At 39.8% G+C, this 18,821-nt stretch overlaps 1 protein-coding gene across 3 annotated transcripts in view; it reads right to left on the reverse strand.

The window, feature by feature from the left end:
• Positions 1-1,242: 1,242 nt before the first annotated feature.
• ttc12 (tetratricopeptide repeat domain 12) overlaps positions 1,243-18,821 on the reverse strand; it is a 26,276-nt gene continuing 8,697 nt past the window's right edge. For 2 of the 3 annotated variants that reach the window (XM_050059775.1, XM_050059791.1), the window contains 12 exons: positions 15,264-15,333; positions 13,709-13,797; positions 13,096-13,264; positions 12,471-12,566; positions 9,663-9,726; positions 9,414-9,548; positions 9,237-9,329; positions 8,778-8,846; positions 6,532-6,642; positions 5,214-5,313; positions 4,741-4,969; positions 1,243-2,647 (listed from right to left, as the gene is read on the reverse strand). In XM_050059775.1, coding sequence (XP_049915732.1) covers positions 2,578-2,647; positions 4,741-4,969; positions 5,214-5,313; positions 6,532-6,642; positions 8,778-8,846; positions 9,237-9,329; positions 9,414-9,548; positions 9,663-9,726; positions 12,471-12,566; positions 13,096-13,264; positions 13,709-13,797; positions 15,264-15,333 — 1,295 coding nt within the window. In that variant the 3' untranslated portion in view covers positions 1,243-2,577. The remainder of the gene's footprint in view (positions 2,648-4,740; positions 4,970-5,213; positions 5,314-6,531; positions 6,643-8,777; positions 8,847-9,236; positions 9,330-9,413; positions 9,549-9,662; positions 9,727-12,470; positions 12,567-13,095; positions 13,265-13,708; positions 13,798-15,263; positions 15,334-18,821) is intronic. The other variant, XM_050059781.1, reaches the window with a different exon arrangement.

Here is an 18,821-nt window from a genome sequence, read left to right on the forward strand (position 1 = left end):
CTGTAACCACTTATCCTGTTGGGGATCGCAGGAGGCTGGAGCCTATCCCAGCTGACATTGGGCGAGAGGCAGGGTACATTTACACCTACGGACAATTTAGAGTCACCAATTAACCTGCATGTCTTTGGAATATCTTTGGAGTACCCGCAGACACGAAAAGAACATGCAAACTCCACACAGAGGGGCTCTCCCACGCTGGGTTCAAGCCAGGAACCCTCTTGCTGTGAGGTGACAATGTTAACCACTGCACCACCGTGCCGCCAGGGTACTGGACCAAAAATTTGCCTTAATGAGTCACTTACACACAAAAAATAAGAAAATAGATTCCAGGGGGAAAATTGCTGAAGTTATCATTTTACTCTTTAAGTGATCATGAAGTCATTAGTAGGGAACAGAAACTTTGTAGAACCTGAAATTCATTTCTGCTTAAATTTAATTGCAATTAAATACACTTCCTGTCATTCGCACCTGTGTGCTTAACAATAATGAGACCATTTGTTAACCATCTTAGTTTAGCATACACCAGTTTCTAAGTAACACCAAACATGAAGTACAGCTAAAGCTAATGAGAGGGTATTTAGTATTATGTCTCAATTAAAGCAATGGACACATTAAAATTTTCATCTGAAGATGGTGCAAGATGAGGAGTTGATCAAAGTTGTATTCGTTCTGAGGGGAGCATGATCGTTTGTACCAAATTTAATGGTTGCACCAGTAGGAGTCAGGAGATCACCAAAGTTATCAGGATTAGGATTTATCCTTTGAGGATCATGAATGTCTACACTTTTGTTTTCTTTTTGTCCTCTTTACAGTAAGTCCTCCTGTAGATGTTGAGATATCTGTAACAAATTTTATGGCAGTCCATACAATATATGCACATACCCCCCAAAAAACACTCACTCACCTAAAACCACAACCTCTACCATCAGACCTTTTCGTAATATAGAGTAGCTAAGGTAACAGCAAACATCATTCCAGTTCCACTTGTCTCTCCAAGTTTAGACTCCACATAACAGTGGGTGTGCAAACATTTTGCTAGCAGAGTTATAACTCTGACCTTCTCATAGTGGCTGTGCTCAGCATTCAAGGAGTGTTTCGAGCTGTTGTCACACAGCTGCATTAAATTCCTGGGCACAGCCACCTCTGTAAGACATGCAAATCAAGCAGATCCCAAACTGTTAAGTATTTAAAATGCAAATTTATTTTGAGATGACTGTCCTTTTGGTATTTCTATCCAGAGAATCCAAACATAGCTAAAAGTCTTTTTTTTTTGTTTGTTTGTTTTTGTTTTTTTAATCAGTGATAAATACACTCAGCTGTCCCATTCTGGATATTAAATCCAAAAATAAACAAACCACACACCTGAAGAACCATAAAATAAGAGATATACCAAAGGCTGGTGTGAAGTAAAATGACCCTTTAGGACACACACTTTATTACTTCTGCCAAGGAGGTTGTGTTTTCTGATCAGTTTGTTTGTCTTTTTGCCCGCAGGAAAAACTGCTGGTCTGTTTTTCATGAAACTTGGTGGAAGGTGAAGCACGGGCCAAGGAAGAACCCATTACATTTTGGAGTGGATCTGAACCGCAAGGCACATACACTTTTTTGTTTTTTACTTTCGTTTACGTCATGAGATAGGGCATTTGGCCTTGGCAAAGTAAATGCCATACATCTTCAAATCCAGTAGTTGAAAGCAAAGTTTAAAAGTGACAAACATCCAAAAATGATGACTCCATATCACAGTCCACATGCACAGGTACGACACGTCTTCAAGTGCCCTTCTAGTTTAAACTTGTGATTATAGTCACATAAATAATGGACAGAAGTGCCAGTGACACTAAGTGTTAAGCAAGCAGTGTATTCAGTTCTTTGCCTGTAACACACCTCTTTATTGTAAATTAATGAATGCCCTTCAAGGTGGATGAGTAAGAGCCTCTGTGAACCCTAACACCACAGGGATACATTGTTCTGATCTGTGTCTCACATCAATATGTAAATGCTGTCTGATCAATATCCGCCCTTCAGAACCAAACAATTACACTCTGTTTCACTGCATACGTGATCTTGGATGGATTTTGTTATATATTTATTTGCTTTGTAAAATAGAAAGTATTGATGAGAATGTGCTATTAAAAATTACTGATGTTTTCATCTAATAATAGACAATTAAAGATGGTAAAAATGAACTGAACATGCACCTCCATTCACACTTATGTATGTAATTGACCACATAAATTCATATGGGTTTGAAAAACAAGGACAGCCAAGAACATCTCAAATGTTTACGACCTTGTTTATGTAGACGAAGCAATTAAGAGGAGAATCTTATTCTTGAGTTTTATACTCTCAAGACAGCAAAAAAATCTATACTACTTAAAAAAAGACAGGTATCGATTGGAAAAGCAATTAATGCTCAAAGTTTTAAAAAAGAATTAGAAAGGAAAGGAATAACATAACTACCAGGATTGGTGTTTTTGAGTGAATTTTTGTTCTCCCTGAAAGGTGGGTAGGTGTCTAAGCCCAAAACAGAATACAGAGGAGAACCAAACTGATGACAAGCAGAATGTGTTACTGGGTTCATGTGATGAGCTTCATACAGGAGTGCAAGATCTCAAGGCCGTGAAGTTCTCGAAGTTTGTTCATATGTCTGGAATTGAAGAGAGCAGCTCATTAAAAGAAAACACAGTGACAGGGTGTTCAGTGGGGTGGCGCTGAATAGAAACAACAGTAGTGTGAACTAAAGATCAAGACATCTTCAGCACAGTCACAGCGGAGCTCTGTAGCCTGGAGGTACTGTGAAAATATTCCTAGGAACAAATAGACATGTTTGGTGCTGCCCTCTTCCATTATTGAGGACAGTGCAACATTATATGAAGATGGCCTACAGCACCACGTCGTTGTTCAGTGATCACATTTTATTTAACCCATCTTTGAGTGTAGAAATAACAAGCTGTTCACACTTAAATCTTACCCTGCAGTAAAAATGAAACCCTTTCTAAATGAAAACACTATGGAAGTTCAAGGTCTGGTGTGTAGGTTGCAGAACTGAAATTTCTCCTGTGTGCCAAACTTGTAAGAAAATTATGGTGGCCAACGAAAAAACACAAATGCCCCTATCTAAAGCCGGTGTTTGGTTTGTCCATCCTGGGCCATGATGGACTAAAGAGGACCTGCTCCGTATGTAGATATAAACAGCTCATTCTAGGGTAACAAAAATACAATTCTTACATTCAGGTGATTATAAAATAATGAAAACATTGTTATAAATATTATATGCCATTTGTGCCAATAGATGCCCCAAATTCTTTCACAGTGGACCTTTAATGTAAGAGGAGTTATTGTAAACCTGTAGGTAATGTACACTTGTGGCTTACATAAAGCACTATAATACGTAGTAGTAGTTTTTGTATAAGTTTTTGTTTTTGTATAAGATGCTGGAGAGATGGCTCAGATACCAAATGTCCTAGGTGTATATGGTAAACTCAGAAAATATTGCTCTCAATTTACCGGTTGATCTAGGTTCCAACCCTCACCTATGGTCACGAGCTCTGGGTAGTGACCGAAAGAACGAGATCGCAAGTACAAGCGGCCGAAATGAGTTTCCTCCGCAGGGTGGCTGGGCTCAACCTTAGGGATAGGGTGAGGAACTCGGACATCCAGGAGGGACTCGGAGTAGAGCCGCTGCTCCTCCACATCGAGAGGAGCCAGTTGAGGTGGTTCAGGCATCTGGTAAGGATGCCTTCCGGACGCCTCCCTTGGGAGGTGTTTCGGGCATGTCCAACCGGGAGGAGACCTCAGGGCCGCCCCAGGACACGCTGGAGGGACTACATCACTCGGCTGGCCTGGGAATGCCTCGGGGTTCCCGTGGAAGAGCTGACGGAAGTGGCTGGGGAGAGGACTGTCTGGGCTTCTTTGCTAAGGCTGCTGCCCCCGCGACCCGGACCCGGATAAGCGGAGGACGACAAGTACGAGTACGAGTACGCGAAAATATTCAAACCCGATCACCTCTTTCAAATTTTGTTATGTTGTTGTATAAAGTTTTCAAACCCTTTGCTATGACAGAATTTAGCTAAGGCGCCTCCCGTTTCCCTTTATGATCTCTGAGATGTTTCTACACCTTGATTGAAGTCTACCTGTGGTTAATTCAACTGACTGGATGTGATCTGGAAGGGCACACCTTTCTAAAAATGATCACTCAGCTAACAATGCATGTCAGCAAAAGCCAAGCCATGAGGTCAGAACAACTGCCTGAAGGACTTTCCTGCAATTCCTGGTGTGGCCAAAATAATACTCAAATATTTGTTTTACGACAAACTTAAGATTTGAAAAACTAGTTGGCAGATTATTGGATATTAAGAACAAGAAAACATCACCCTAAAATATATCCAACAGACAGCAATTTTGATGGACAAATGCAATCAGCCTATCAAATAATGACTAAGCAGTAAATCAACCACAACTATTGGGAGAAAGTGGTGTGTTATGGCTATCACTGCGTATTAGTGTAGTTAGTCACACATTAGTGTGATATATTAATAACATATAATGTATATAGTCATGTCAGTGTGAACCAGAAGTCATAAATTTCCCGAACATTTGACCAACATCTTTAACCAAAGCCAGAATATCACATTATCTCATTCTGCTGATGCATTTCATCTCATCTATCAACGCTCCTTCAGGCTAGTTTCTAGACTGTAATCAGCAGCATGTGGTTTATAGAGTGGGGTGAGAGGGCACCTGGGTTCAGATCGACACAGCTTCCCCAGAGCAATCGCTGCATTTTGCCGCACAGCTGTCCTCTTAGTGTCCCCTGCAGTGTGGCGCAGCAGCAGCAGCACAATATCAGTGCCCAGCAGGGTGCTGGCAATTCCTTCCAATTCAAGGCAGTGGGCCAAGCAGAGGGCTGCATTTCCTGACACCATCTCATCACAGCTGGAACCCAGCAAATGATGTAAAATAGACAGTTCTGTGAGGAATGATAAATGAACAGCAAATAAGAAGAGAATAGCATTCTTATATATGAACAAACAAACACATAACGACATGAAAATCAACAGATATACTTCACACTGCACTCATACATGCCGTATGCATACAAATGTAGACACATACACACACTTAATTTGCATATTAGGTCAAGCCTAAAATATTATTCATAAACTAATGAAAGAGCATCTTAAAGTAATGCTAACATGTCAATCATTTCTTACTTTTATCAGACTTCACCAGCTTCTCCCGTGCTGAGTGACTGGCAGCAGTGCACACTGTCAGAGTCTTAATGGCATACTTAGTGGCAGTCTGCCCTGTTCCCTGGGTACGCAGACACAGAAATCAAAAATGATGTGAGACAAGTTGAACAAACATCTGTAAACTCCAACTTTATGACGACACTTACTGTAGAGGTCAGAAAGACTGACCTGTAGTGGAATTAATAATAATAATCGTCATCATTATCATCATCATCGTCATCACATTGTTTTTATAGCACCTTTCAAACAGAGTTACAAAGTACTTTGCAATAATAAATCTAAGAAACATGTACAACATATAAAACAGGATAAAACGGTATAAGAAGTAACAATAAATACCATCCATTAAAAAAAAGCCAAATGGTAACAGTGAATTTTAAGAAGAGAGTTGAAAGAGGTCAGTGAGTTTGTCTGCCTAAGGTCCTCTGGCAGGGAGCCTCCCAGCTGAGGGGCTCGGACAGTAAAAGCTCTGTCATCTTTAGTGACAATTCAAGATTTTGGAACCATGAGAAGAGCCTCATGGTAGGATTTCAGGCAGTGGTCAGACTCATGGGAAATTAACAGATCACAGATGTAGGCAGGAGTTTGACCATTCAAGGCTTTAAAAACAAGCCATAAAATCTTAATATCAGTTCTTAAACTCACAGGTGATCAGTGAAGGGCGACAAGGATTGGTGAGATGTGGTAAATTGTCTTAGTACCAGCTTAGTACAAAGCATTTTGTATGAATTAGAGTCTCAGACGTTATGTCTGTTGATGCCAGAGTAGAGGGCATTGCATTAATGAAGTCTAATCAAGTCTTATCTTATCTTAGAGGAGATAAAAGCACAGATCACCTATTCTAAATCTGCAAGGGAAAGAAATGACTTGATTTTTGTTAAATGTCTCATTTCGGTAAAACAGGACTGCACAACTTTATCCACCTGGACACCGAAAGACAGTGCTGAGTCAAAGATGACTCCCAGGCTACAGTCATCTTTTTGTATGTTTCTGATTTGTTGTTTTTCTTTGATTTTGACAAATTAGTAATAGAACACATACACTATTACCTCAAATATAGATCCAAATTAGAGAGGTTAATACTTTTTACAAATAAGTTGCTTTTTCATGAGCGTGTTTTCATCATGTCTCTACATCATGATGATAGTTAATGTGTAAGGGTATATGTCTTCATGGGCTGTTCAGGAATAATTAGGATGTTTGGCAAACAAAAGAGCATTCCATGAGTAAAATACAAGAGTTAATGTATTCATAGATACTTGGCTGTTTGTACACTTACAGTATGTACCTTCAGCAGTCGGCACATGGCACAGACCACATCCCCCTGAATAACATGCTGAACAGCCTCAAGGGAATGAGGGAGAACAGTGCTTAGCACGCCTGTGGCTCTCTGGAGGACAAAGAAGAATGTTGGCATTAGAAGGGGAGATAACAGAAGATAGAGAAGAGCAGAAACAGGAAGATATATAGGAAAAGAGCAGAGAAACAGGATAGCAAAGTATCAAGAGAAAACTTCTGTGGGGGAAGGAAAGTTAGGAGACAGAAAACCAAAGAAAAACAGCTCCTACCAGAGACAAAGAGAATGGGAGAGTGTAGTTGGAAGAAGGTGGAGAAAAGGAGAAAACGTGAAATCCGTCAGTGTTATGTGAGGTGCTTGCTGCAAAAGTGCAGAAAGTCCATTATAAAGATGGTGAGGGAGTTGCTTGAAAACATGTCTGACTGAACATATAATTATAGTGAACCTTTCAAGGACAGGATAATACAAAGAAAGATAAGAAGAACAAGCATAAGAACAGAAGCAAAGTGGGGCGTCGGTGGCTTAGTGGGTAGAGCAGGCGCCCCATGTACAAGGCTGTTGCCGCAGCGGCCCGCGTTCAAATCCAGCCTGTGGCCCTCTGCTGCATGTCATCCCCTCTCTCTCTCTCCCCCCTTCACACTTACCTGTCCTGTCCATTAAAGGCAAAAGAGCCCAAAAAATATCTTTAAAAAAAAAAAATATAGAAGAAAACAAGAATTAGAGGTCACATGAGTGCTTGCTTTGTCTTGCAGGGGGATCTGTTGATACACACCATTTACATAAATTCAAGGGCACAAATAAAGTAATTTCAGGGTATGAAATAGTCAATAAAGACGGCAAAGTAAGTACGTTTAGTGAGCAAATTAGTTATTTCAAAGAATTATTTGTGGCCCTCATCAGCCACATTCATAGCAGCAGCAGGCAGCCATTTTCACAAAATAAGCTCTGATTAACCCACTGCGCACTGCATCCCCAGAACCAAATGGAAGACAGACAAATTGAGCTGAAAATAAAGATATTTTTCTCAGGAGTTAGTGGAGAGCAAAGCTAAAGCTCAGAGCTAAGAGACTCTCCAAACCTCAGTACCAATGAGAGAAATTGCAAGAAAAAAAAAATGTTGGCATTTAACATTTGAATACATTGAAAATTTAAGTTTCAACAGTGCTGTGGATAACGTGTGTTTACATTTAGGCACAAAAACTACTTGGTTATGGTTTGAAAAAAATGTTTTAGCTTAAAATAACCTGTTTGAGTGCATAATGCCAACAGGAAAAGCAGCAATGTCTCGATAAAAAAACAATGGCTTTCCGTGGCACCATCCTCACTAAATGGAGCCTAAAAAGCTGATGGTAAAACAGCAATGACTTGCTAAAAAAATCAACCAGTTTTGCTGTTTGCTGGTCTCAAACAGTAGTCTGCAGCTTGGCAGCTGTCTCACCGGGGATACACACCATCCACTGTCGCCTCTACCTTAGCTCATATATGATGTCACTTCAGAAACGTTAACATGATATGTATGAAACATGCAGATGTATGTATTGGCTGGTTAAAATCAGCACAGCAGAAATAATTAGGACTTCAGGGCTTTGGTGTAACCATTATGATACATTAAAGACACAAGTGAAGTGAGGTCAACACAAGAAAAGAAAAAACAGAGCAGAAATTGAAAAGAAAAAGGATGCTGACAAAGGTGACAATGAAGAAAAAGTTCCAGCCATGTAGTGAGCGAGCACTAAAACAGAGTAAGGAGACAGATGGGTGGAAGTGTGTGACTCTGAGGGCATTGCATAATCAGTGTGAAACTGCTATAACAGCCATTAGCACAGACAACAGCACCTGGAGCTGGAGTTTTAATCAACTGTAATGACGCATATATAGGATCCTCTGAACATTGTGAATTGCTGTTACCACCTTATGGGGCTCATTGAGAGTGAGCTGACAAGCCCTAGAAAAGGCACATTATCCAAGACGAATACCTTACATTTTCATCTAGTTACCTGAAAAGATGGTTTTATACTACATAGGATGTATGAAAGTGTGGAAAACAAACAAAACAAAGTTTTTAACAAGCGTACTAATATTTTTCAAACCGGTCTTGATCCAACACAGCCAAACATGAAAACCTAATGGTTAGTTATTATACAGTAAAGCAGCTACATGTATGATATGTTGGGGTTTTTCAACCCTCCTGAGTACTGTAGTGTAGTGCTCAAGTAAGGGTCTCTCACAGTTATGATTCCTCCGTCACTATCCCTCAGCAGGCCCAGGCAGCAGTCGCTGAGTGAAACAGCTTGTTCCTAGAATAAGAAGATGGAAACGTAGCCAAACCAATTTTCACATGCATTTCACCTCTGGATAGGTGGCACATCATAGTTCACACAATTGCCCCCTCTTATTCCCTTGTCCGTTGGCTTATAATATCTTTCCGATGCATATTATAAAGTGCTATGAAGCAAATTTTCTCTAAAAACATATAAATCTGTCACAGTGGCCCCCCACACTGAACAACAATTCAGCTCAAGGTACAATATTATCATATTATCAGTTGGTACAGTGCCCACTCTGAAGATAAGAAGAGATAAGGCAGAAGATCATTTTTGTACTCCTAACATATTCATGCATAACTGAACCTCCACTCCAGGTAAAGTAAACATCACACATTAAATATCACACATCACTTGTTTTACCTGAATGACTGGAGATGGAAGAGCTGAAAGGTTGATGATCAAACCAAGCATGCAGTAAATGACCTCTTTGTATTCAAATGCACTGCATTGCCTCTGTAATGACAGCCAATAAATTCTACACTCATAATCTGCATACGGTGAGTTTTACATATATATACATACATATATCATACTTACAATGGCAACCACAAAGGCCTTCCAGCATTCCGGATCATGAGCAAAACTGTGACGGATGGCATCATCTTGAGCCAGGCAGCCAACAGCTGATATCAGTGACGCAAGAAGAAGCTGATTGGATTCGCTGATATTTCTCTGGAAAATGAAGAAAACAGATGTGTACATTTGCCCAGAAACACGCACATAAACATATCTATACATACTCAATGCATGCTGTTTAGTATAAAACTTTGTATGTACATAACTTACCAGTATTGTTGTAAATGGCACAATGACAGAGTCTGTGACCACGTCCCTTAACTGAATGCAAAATCTGTAGGAAAATATGAAAATATTTCTACTGTACATGTAAAATAAACATAATATGTATATCAGTATATATGTATAAATACACACAATAGTTCCACTATTAAAGAGAAGTAGCACTACAACATCACACTCATTGTTGTGTTACAATAAACATGCAAGAGTGAGGAGGAAGTGAGTAAAGTCAAATTTGAGCCTCCATTTAAGTTCTTCACAGTCGAGCATGACACAACTCAGCAAAACTACCAGAATAAGAATCACTGCCAACTGCATCAAAAACCACCGCATACTCATATCTACTTCTGAAAAATCCATTTACTGTCTGAGTCATAAAGGCTAATCGGTTATTGCACTTCAAAACAGCATTGATTGTCATTTCTCTGAAGATTCACAGTTACGCACATTGAAGGCAGTAAAAGGCAGAGGGACTAAAAACAATTATAGCTGCTGCGCAGCGATGGGTCGGGTCCGGGCATTTTTAGGCAATTCTGAGCAACAAGCAGAAGAATTGGAAAACATTTAGGAATTTAGCAACACAACCTGCCTTTTGCATCAGCTGAGGCTTGAACTCACAACCTCTGAGACTAAGAATCAATTTCTATCTCACTGAGCTAATTAATCAGTGACAATTCATGTGTAGCTTCACAAATTGACTAAGCCAGAGGTGCAGGTTTAGCAGCCGTCCATGCATGGAAAAGCAGATTTCAAACCACTGTAAATAAATTAAGTTATCAAAACAAAAATCTGAAAATACACATACTGCATCTAGACAGCATGGAGATGTTGGTAATTTATTTTAACAATGATTGATTTGCTTCGTAAGTGAAAAACTGATGTTTAACTAGTTGAGCTATGTGCAAAGTGAGAAGCCTCAGATGGTTTCACACTGAAGTATTGACACTGGATCTCTGTGCAAAGTTTGGTTTATTTTCAAGCATGAGAAGGCAGATTTTCTAGCAGGGAGAAGACTTGAAGATGCTGAACATCGATGAGTCAGGCTCAGGCAATTCTAAGCAATAAGCTGGAGCACAGGAAGATGATTACATTACAATGTGGATTCTGCACCAGTTGAGGCTCGAACCCGCAACCCCTGGAACCTATGACGGTCATCTACCGCTCTGAGCTAACTGGCAAGTAGCAACTCAACAGCGGCTTCACAAATTGAGTAAACCATTCACTGTTGTGTAGGAAAGCAGCCATCCATGCATGGAAAGGCAGATTTGAAACCACTGTAAAAAAATTCAGTTATTAAGACAAAAATCTGAAAATACACATTGCATCTAGACAGCATGGAGATGTTGGTAATTTGTTTGTAACAATGATTGATTTGCTCCATAAGTGAAAAACTGATGTTTAAAATTGCCATTTTTACATTGACTCCAATTGTTCATATTAGACCAAAATTCAAAATGCTGTCAAAAATTTAGTTTTTGAGATAAAATTCTGAAATTTGCCACACATCATCTACCATGACTCTAGAATTTTGTCATTTTTTTCATGAACATTGAAGATTTATTTAGCAAGAATTTGCATGTATATGTTTATAGTACCATTTACAGTCAAACATTTTGATGCACTGTAGGCTCAATTTTTGATAAATCAAAAATCTGAGAAACATAGTTTTTGTAGGACAGTCTGAAGATGCTCTGTAGCAAGTTCTGTGTCAATTGAGCAAAAATTGTGGGAGGAGATAGGTTTAAGAAGTTTTACAGTTTTTGAAAAAAAAACAACAGAGTGATGTAATAGGTTTAAATGTACAAAAGATTCTTCAGTATTGGGGCTACAGTTTGATTTAAGTTGTGAAGTTGTAGCACGTATGGTTGATTTGTTATGAATTTTCAAATTTTTGAACTTTAGACACTTGCTGTAGCGCCACCATCAGGACTATTGGCTTGAGTTTACAGCTGAGGATATCTGGCATGAGACTGGACCTTTGTGCAAAGTTTGGTGAGTTTTCACCCACGCGAAGTATGATTTCCTCGAAAGAAGAAAGAAAAAAAATACCTAGGATTAGGAATAGTGTCCTGGCAGTTTAGCTTCCCGGACCCTAATAATTAAATATGCTGTATGTCATGTATAAGTAGTGTAAAATACATAAAAGCACGTGTGCAAATGTCTATACCATTTGTAAATATTCTACCAGGAGCAATTAGTGAGATTTCAAATAAGTATGGAATTTTTTGGAGCAGCTGTATATTAATTTTTTCGACAAAAATACCTTTGAAAGCCCAACATTGAACCGTCTGAGCTTCTCAGCTGAAGAGAAAACCTCTGTAGGATATAACACATTTTTGTAGAGTAACTCTCTTTGAGCTATAGACAGGGGAAAATTGATCTCCCCATTTCACTGCTTGACACCTCGACTTATTTCCCGCTGTGTTGGCGAGCCTGGGTTGTCCTTTCATGTCTTGTTTTCATGAGGTGCCGGAAAGGAAAACAGGTTGAGAACTGCCTTTTGCCTTCAAGCGACATTAACACTTAGATAGCACATGCTGAATTATTAAAGATGCCACACTTTCCATTCCTCAGAGGATCCCTTCTGACATAATGCGACAATGGATTTTGAAGTGCCTTTACCATATATATGGATATGATGTATGGGAGGATAATAGATTGTCTGTTGAGTCGTATTCTGAATTCTGCAGTGTATATGAAAATGTGTATTCCCTCATCCAGAGATAAAATGAATCACTTTCTATGATGTGAGGAGAATAACTCTGGTGTTTCTGTTCGACTGCGTATCAGTAATACTTGTTTTCTGCTGCGAAGTTCTCCAGAATCTTGACCGCTGTGTTCTCCTGCTGCTGCTTTGGCTTTGAGATGCACGCCATGAGGTTCCTCACTAACCTTTAGATCCAGATTTCGAGGAGGGCAAGATAAAGAAAAAGAGAGGGGGAAAGTAGAGAAAGAGAGACAGAGATAAAAAAAAACATATCGGTGTGATAATAATGCCAAAGAAGAGCAAAAATATTTCTTCCTAATTTTCTAGAAATCCAATCAGCTGCAGCTCAGATATTATCAGACCTGCATGAGAAATCACTTGGCCCACTATAATTTTTAATACTGTGTCCCAGAGCAATGGAATACAACTTCCTTGAAATCTCATTAAATATAAATGGCAATTGCACTGACAATCACAAACATGTGGCCCAAGGTTGGCCTAAAGTCCCATTCTGATTTCATTAAGGGGAGAATGTGAAATGCAAAATTATTTTAATACTTACTGGGGATGGGCGAAGGTAAAGGGAAAAGTATTATAAACAATTTGGTTCATTTGAACATACCATCTCTGTCTACACACGAGCATATTTTGCCTCAAGCTATGCTGTTGCTCTCATCAGTTGCATCTATTGGCAACATAAAAAAAATGTCTTACATGTGCACATTCAGGTTGTCAATGGCCAAGGTCCTGCCATGTGGCATCTGTGAGTATAGAGATAGTAACAACAGGCATTCCTTCCACACTGCAACGTGCCCTGATGTTAACAAGGAAACAGTGGACTCTCTGGCGACTGGGCATGCCATCAACATTTTCTGGTTTTCATCTGAAGGCAAAAGGAAAACACTTTATGTGAGCTCACCTGACACAGTACCCTGTTGTGCCCCCAAATCACAACAACCTTGTCTGTTAACATTACATGAACACTAAGCTGCTATACTAGCGTTGATACTGAAGAAATGCTTGTTGTTCATGTAGCATTAACACACACAGACATGTAAATAGTTGAGTAAACAAACGATCACAGTTGGTGCAAACAGTTGACGTGCTGGAGCCCACACAGCTTGTGCAATTCAAAGGCAAATAAAGGCTTGACAAAGGGATGGCTTAAGTGTCACATTGAAAAGCTGCCCAGTAATGACACAATGCAACAGAGGATTATATTAGCATGTTATTTAATTTTTTCCCTCTGTTTCCTGCTAACTGAGAGCAAATTACTACATGGACACAGACAGAAAATGAAGAGTAACTCAAGTAACTAACTACATACCGTTTCCAATACAAATAATCCTCCATAATTTCAGCACAGAGACACACAACTCCTGGCTGTCTGGATCCTTTGTTTCCTGCAACAGGCAACTGTAGAGAAGATAAAACGCAATAGAATTAGCTCTGTTCTCTTTTAGCTGACATAATATAAATCAAATTCAAAATATTTCTTTCAATTAATTAAATTTGTTAACAAAAGTGTGTCTCCACAAAACACAAAGAATGCAAACAAAATTAAAACTACACACAGAGAATATAAGACGTGACAAATCTCAAAGATTTACTTGTGGTCAAATATTTGGTGATTATACCAGACACAGGAAGCAATTCAATGCATTTCACAAAAGCAAGATGCCATTTCATTTAATATGGATATTAAGCAAACTTAGTGCAGCAGCAAGGCCCCATTTTGAGTTACCAAAGTGCACTCAAATGTACGAAGAAAATGCATTTCAGTATAGCTACAGCAAGAAAATTAGGTGCAATAGGCATAACAAATGTTTTGTGAGCATACTGATACTACACTTAATCATCATAATGAACAGTGCCCTTCCATTTATCTACATTTAATGTAGGTACCTTATGCGTAGATCTGAATGATCAATCAAATTCAAACCGACATTTTGAGGCAACAATTTTCAAATAGCAAAAGAAAAACAGCCAAGACAGAAACCCCATGGGCTTCACCTGCACTGCCCTACATTCCACATAACATACAGTATGTATGTGCAATCCACATGTTTACACATTCCATAGTTTGCTGCAGCGAGTGTGTGATTGAGCATTGAGAGATGTGTTGAACAGCCACTGGGCCATCAGTGTCATTACAGAAGTCCTCCCTTTTTCCACTATGGTGTTTGCAACTGACATATCACTGTAGTCTCTGCTCTGAAGAAGCTTGTATGTGCTGCTACTTGCAGGCTGAAGGTTACAGTCATGTTTTTTATTCTTCAATAGAAAAGTTTCTTTCTCTTGTTTGGCAACCTGTGGGTCCAATACTAGGGAGCGCCATGAAAAACTTTTAATTTCTCAGACCCTTTTCCACTTTTTTCTTTAACTATTAATTTGGGATTTTCTATAGCAGGCAACAGTGACATGGCTCACATAGGTTTCAGTTGGTTGCATCTGGCTCATAACATTATCCTTGTTGGCTATTCTCATCAAGCTCAGACTGCAATTTCTTCGCACTCTCTATTTTCAGGACACTGTGTTCTGACTTCAATAATGACAGTGCTAACAATGGACAATATGGAAAGTGCATGACAAGTTAATAATAACCTTACTGATCTGACATGAGGGAGTCATAATTTGTATCTTGTACTAAACACCCCCTCTTTCAGGGACAAAACACAAGGCCTTTGCTCATCTCAATCCTCAGTGCGATCATCTTTTTCCTCTTTGGGCTATCACATAAACAACCAGAGAGAGGGAGAGAGAGGGCGGAGAGTGATCTCTCTAGTTTAGTCCGTCATTGTCTCTGTATGCCCCTGTCTCTGGGTCCATCTGTCAAAGCTCCACTGAGGGCTGACAGCTAACTCTCCCTCTGGTCTCCTTACCTCCTCACCATGTCATTGCTGCTGATGATACTAAAGCCATTGTTCAGTCTGAAAAGGGTCTGGCCTGTACCTGTTAGAGGAGAACATTAGATAGTGTAAGAAGACAGAAAACTACATATCATCACCAGGTAGCTGCAGGCTTTCAGAGAAACACAACACCTCTCGCTTTTAGTTTAGCTTTCCTTGTTCACTGGTTTATCGTCAAGGGCACAAGAGAAAAGAATAAATAAAATATGTTGACAGAGGAAGGTACAGTGAGGAATGGTCTATTTTCCACTTATAATGAGACGCAGTATACAGAAAGTAGAGCAGGGTAGTGAGGGAAGAAAGCCTGTAATGTCAGCCCTGCTGAGATCCTTTCAGTTGTGAGTTATGTAAGTTTTGCCCTTTTCCGTTGAATGGCACTGTGGGACAGGCATTATATCATTTCACAGAACACTTTTGTTCATCTAAATGAAGAAAAAAGAGTGAGTGGACAAGACATATTTGCCATGATTGTGCAGTGGACAACTAGTGCAAGAGAATATGGTGTGTTACAAACAGTGGTACCAGTTAAAACAATAATAGGGAATTAGCATTACACAGTGATGCTGGCTTTCTATAGTTTTATGGTTTACTGAAGGACAAGCTTCAAGTTTCACTCAGTCAATTCCATCAGTCTTGGCTGTGTGATCAAAGAACCTGATGTTACACAAGGCCTGAATGAGAGCAGCGATGAGGAGGGACATGTCAGAACTACTTTTTTTTACAGCTTCTTTTTTTAGCTGAAATATAACAAAATAAATACTCCTGAGAGGGCCATTGACCTTGATGAATTGTGCTGCTAGGTTGTTTTACAAAAGCAGCAATTTCAGCCTTTTGGCAATAGCTAAAAAGAGTTATATCAGTGGAGTGGAGTTTCAAAGTCATTTCTTGGGTCAAAAACATTACAAAAATATCAACAGCTGACAGAGGAGGGGTGAACAACCTGGTGGAGAGCAGCTGCTGCTTGTAGACAATGGCCCTTTTTCATACAGTGGAGAACTTGGTAAACAAATATTTTGCAATATCTTGTGCCCAACAAGTTTTCCAAAAGCACAAGATCACAATCATCTTTTCCATGCTAAGAAGAAAAGGCTGTAAGGGCATGTTTCTGCCTCACCTGTTTGGTTCCATTCATCTGAAATGCTGAGCAACAAGCATTGTGCTTGATCTAAGCCAAAGCTTGATATAATTTGTCACTTGGAACAATTTATTCCATCATGTAGCAGTATCAGATTTGTGGTTTCTTGTTTTTAGTGGTACTTTGAAAAACAGCCGTAAAGCAGACGAATGCTCTTTTTCAGCTAAGTTTTATTTGCTGATTTTCTTGATCAGGGATGTTGCCAGATATTCTGGAACCCCTGACAACAACTCTCTAACACCCTAAAATATATATAAGTATCGGTAACACCTGGTATGCTCCAGGGCCCCTGTCCATCTAGAGGACCTTAAGCTAGGCTGTCATAAATCTATAAAGCCAACAGACAGGTACCACCAATCACTAGCTACCTACTCTAAATCTGACAGGGATGTGTGCAGGTATGCCACTGAGGTTATGGAACAGACACCTGCCATCACAGGTGTTTCATTAAATTGCACCCAAGACAGCCCCAGAAGGCTTAATAGTGTTTGCTGTCATCCCATATCAACGCCCCTCTAAACCTCCTCTCAACACCACAAACAACTAACACTGCCTACCCAGTACTGTACACTTGAAGAAATAACTGTGCTGATAAGAACCAAAAAGGATTCTTCGGCTTGTTGGCAAAAAAGAACCCTTTTTTGTTCCTGCTAGAACGTTTTATAAAGGTGATGTACCAAGAACCCTTTTAAACTTTAAGGGTTTCACCTAGAACCCACCAGGAGGGCTAAAAAATAGTCATGGTACTCATGGTCTTAGGTGAACAGGTTAGCCTGGGGCCATGAGAACCACATTCAGCAGCATTGGGCTTTATGAGGCTCCTAAAGTTCTGAGGCCAGTGTGACCCACTACAATCATGGTTCACAAACAAGTTTTTAGGGTTTTTAGATGTTGTGAATAGCCTTTACTATTGCAATAGTGCAGCTGGGTTGGAAACAGAGACAAAGGAGTTTGGTGTACCAGTGTTGGACGATGGGTCGCTGCTGCTCCTCGTTGTATGTGCTCTCGTTTTATGGTTTTCGTCGTTTCATCACTACTACAAATGCAGCTGTAGCCAGTATCTCATAATCACTATCCTCATTCATATTTTAAGAAGCTCCAAATTATATTAAGCCACAAGATAAGCCTGAAAAGCTAAAGCACAGAGAGTTGTTGCATAGTAATGATACACTGTCTCATGTAGTTGCATTTGTGCGAACCGGCAGGTTTTTTGAACATTGCAGAATGGCGCATTGCAAGTAGTTGTCTATTTCAACTGGTCTCGTCGCAAATCTTTGGTCTGGACTGGGCTTTAGTCTTACATAGAACCATTAAGTAACCCTTTCTTCAAAAAAGGCATCTTTGGGTGAAAGGGGTTCGTTAATACAACTCTTAATCTTACAAAGAACCCTCGACGAACCCTACCTGCGCTAAAAGCTATTGCAGTGTCTTGATGTTATTAATTTCATTTTAAAATTACATTATTCATTACAACATCACGGAACAGCTGACACTGCTGGCTTGGAACAGCCCACTCAGCGGTTCAGCAAACCAAATTACATCATCACTGACACATCAGGGAAATGTCTAATTCTGCTAATCTGTGATCTTGATATGATCAAAGACAGATCACAAATCAAATCACATCTGCACTGGAGGTTTCACTCATCTGCAGGCATTGGCAAATAACAGACAACTTGTTTTTTGTTTTTTTAAGATATTTTTTGGGCATTTTTAGCCTTTATTTGATAGGACAGACAAGTGTGAAAGGGGAGAGGGAGTGACATGCAGCAAAGGGCCACAGGCTGGAGTCGAGCCCGGGCCGCTGCGGCAGCAGCCCTGTACATGGGGCGCCTTCTCTACCTCTAAGCCACCAATGCCCCAGACAACTTGTTTTTATTGATTTGATAAGGGAATAAAAATTTAAAAACGTTGTTTTGCACAGCAATTTTTATGATGTTTGTCATTTCCTAGTGTTACATACGTAGTCAGAGTTGGGTATAACGCGTTACAAAGTAACTCGTTGCAGTAATGAGTAACCTAACGCGTTAGTTTGCTGTTTGAGTAATCAAATACTTAAGTACATTTTCAAACAAGAAATCAGTTACTTCCGTTACTTTTAGAACGCTGGTCCTTTAGCTCCGAAACAGCAACGGCTGTCGTTTGGTTCTAATAACGGAGATAACGTTAAACCTATCAGTCTGAAAGAAGCCACGGAGCTTGTGGCTCGCTACGTGGTCGGAGAAATGCTGCCGTTGTCTACGGTGGAGTGTAAATAGGTGGAGTAGGACTCACTGACAGACATATTTCAGACTCAGGACTTGCATTATGCCTGGTACACGCTACACGCTGGTACTCACCAATTATCCCCGGTCGTTTTTCACGGCGTGTGTGATGTCATCGGGTTATTCTTGTCC

The sequence above is a fragment of the Epinephelus moara genome, chromosome 2 (assembly GCF_006386435.1).
Source record: "Epinephelus moara isolate mb chromosome 2, YSFRI_EMoa_1.0, whole genome shotgun sequence".
NCBI lineage: Eukaryota > Metazoa > Chordata > Actinopteri > Perciformes > Serranidae > Epinephelus > Epinephelus moara.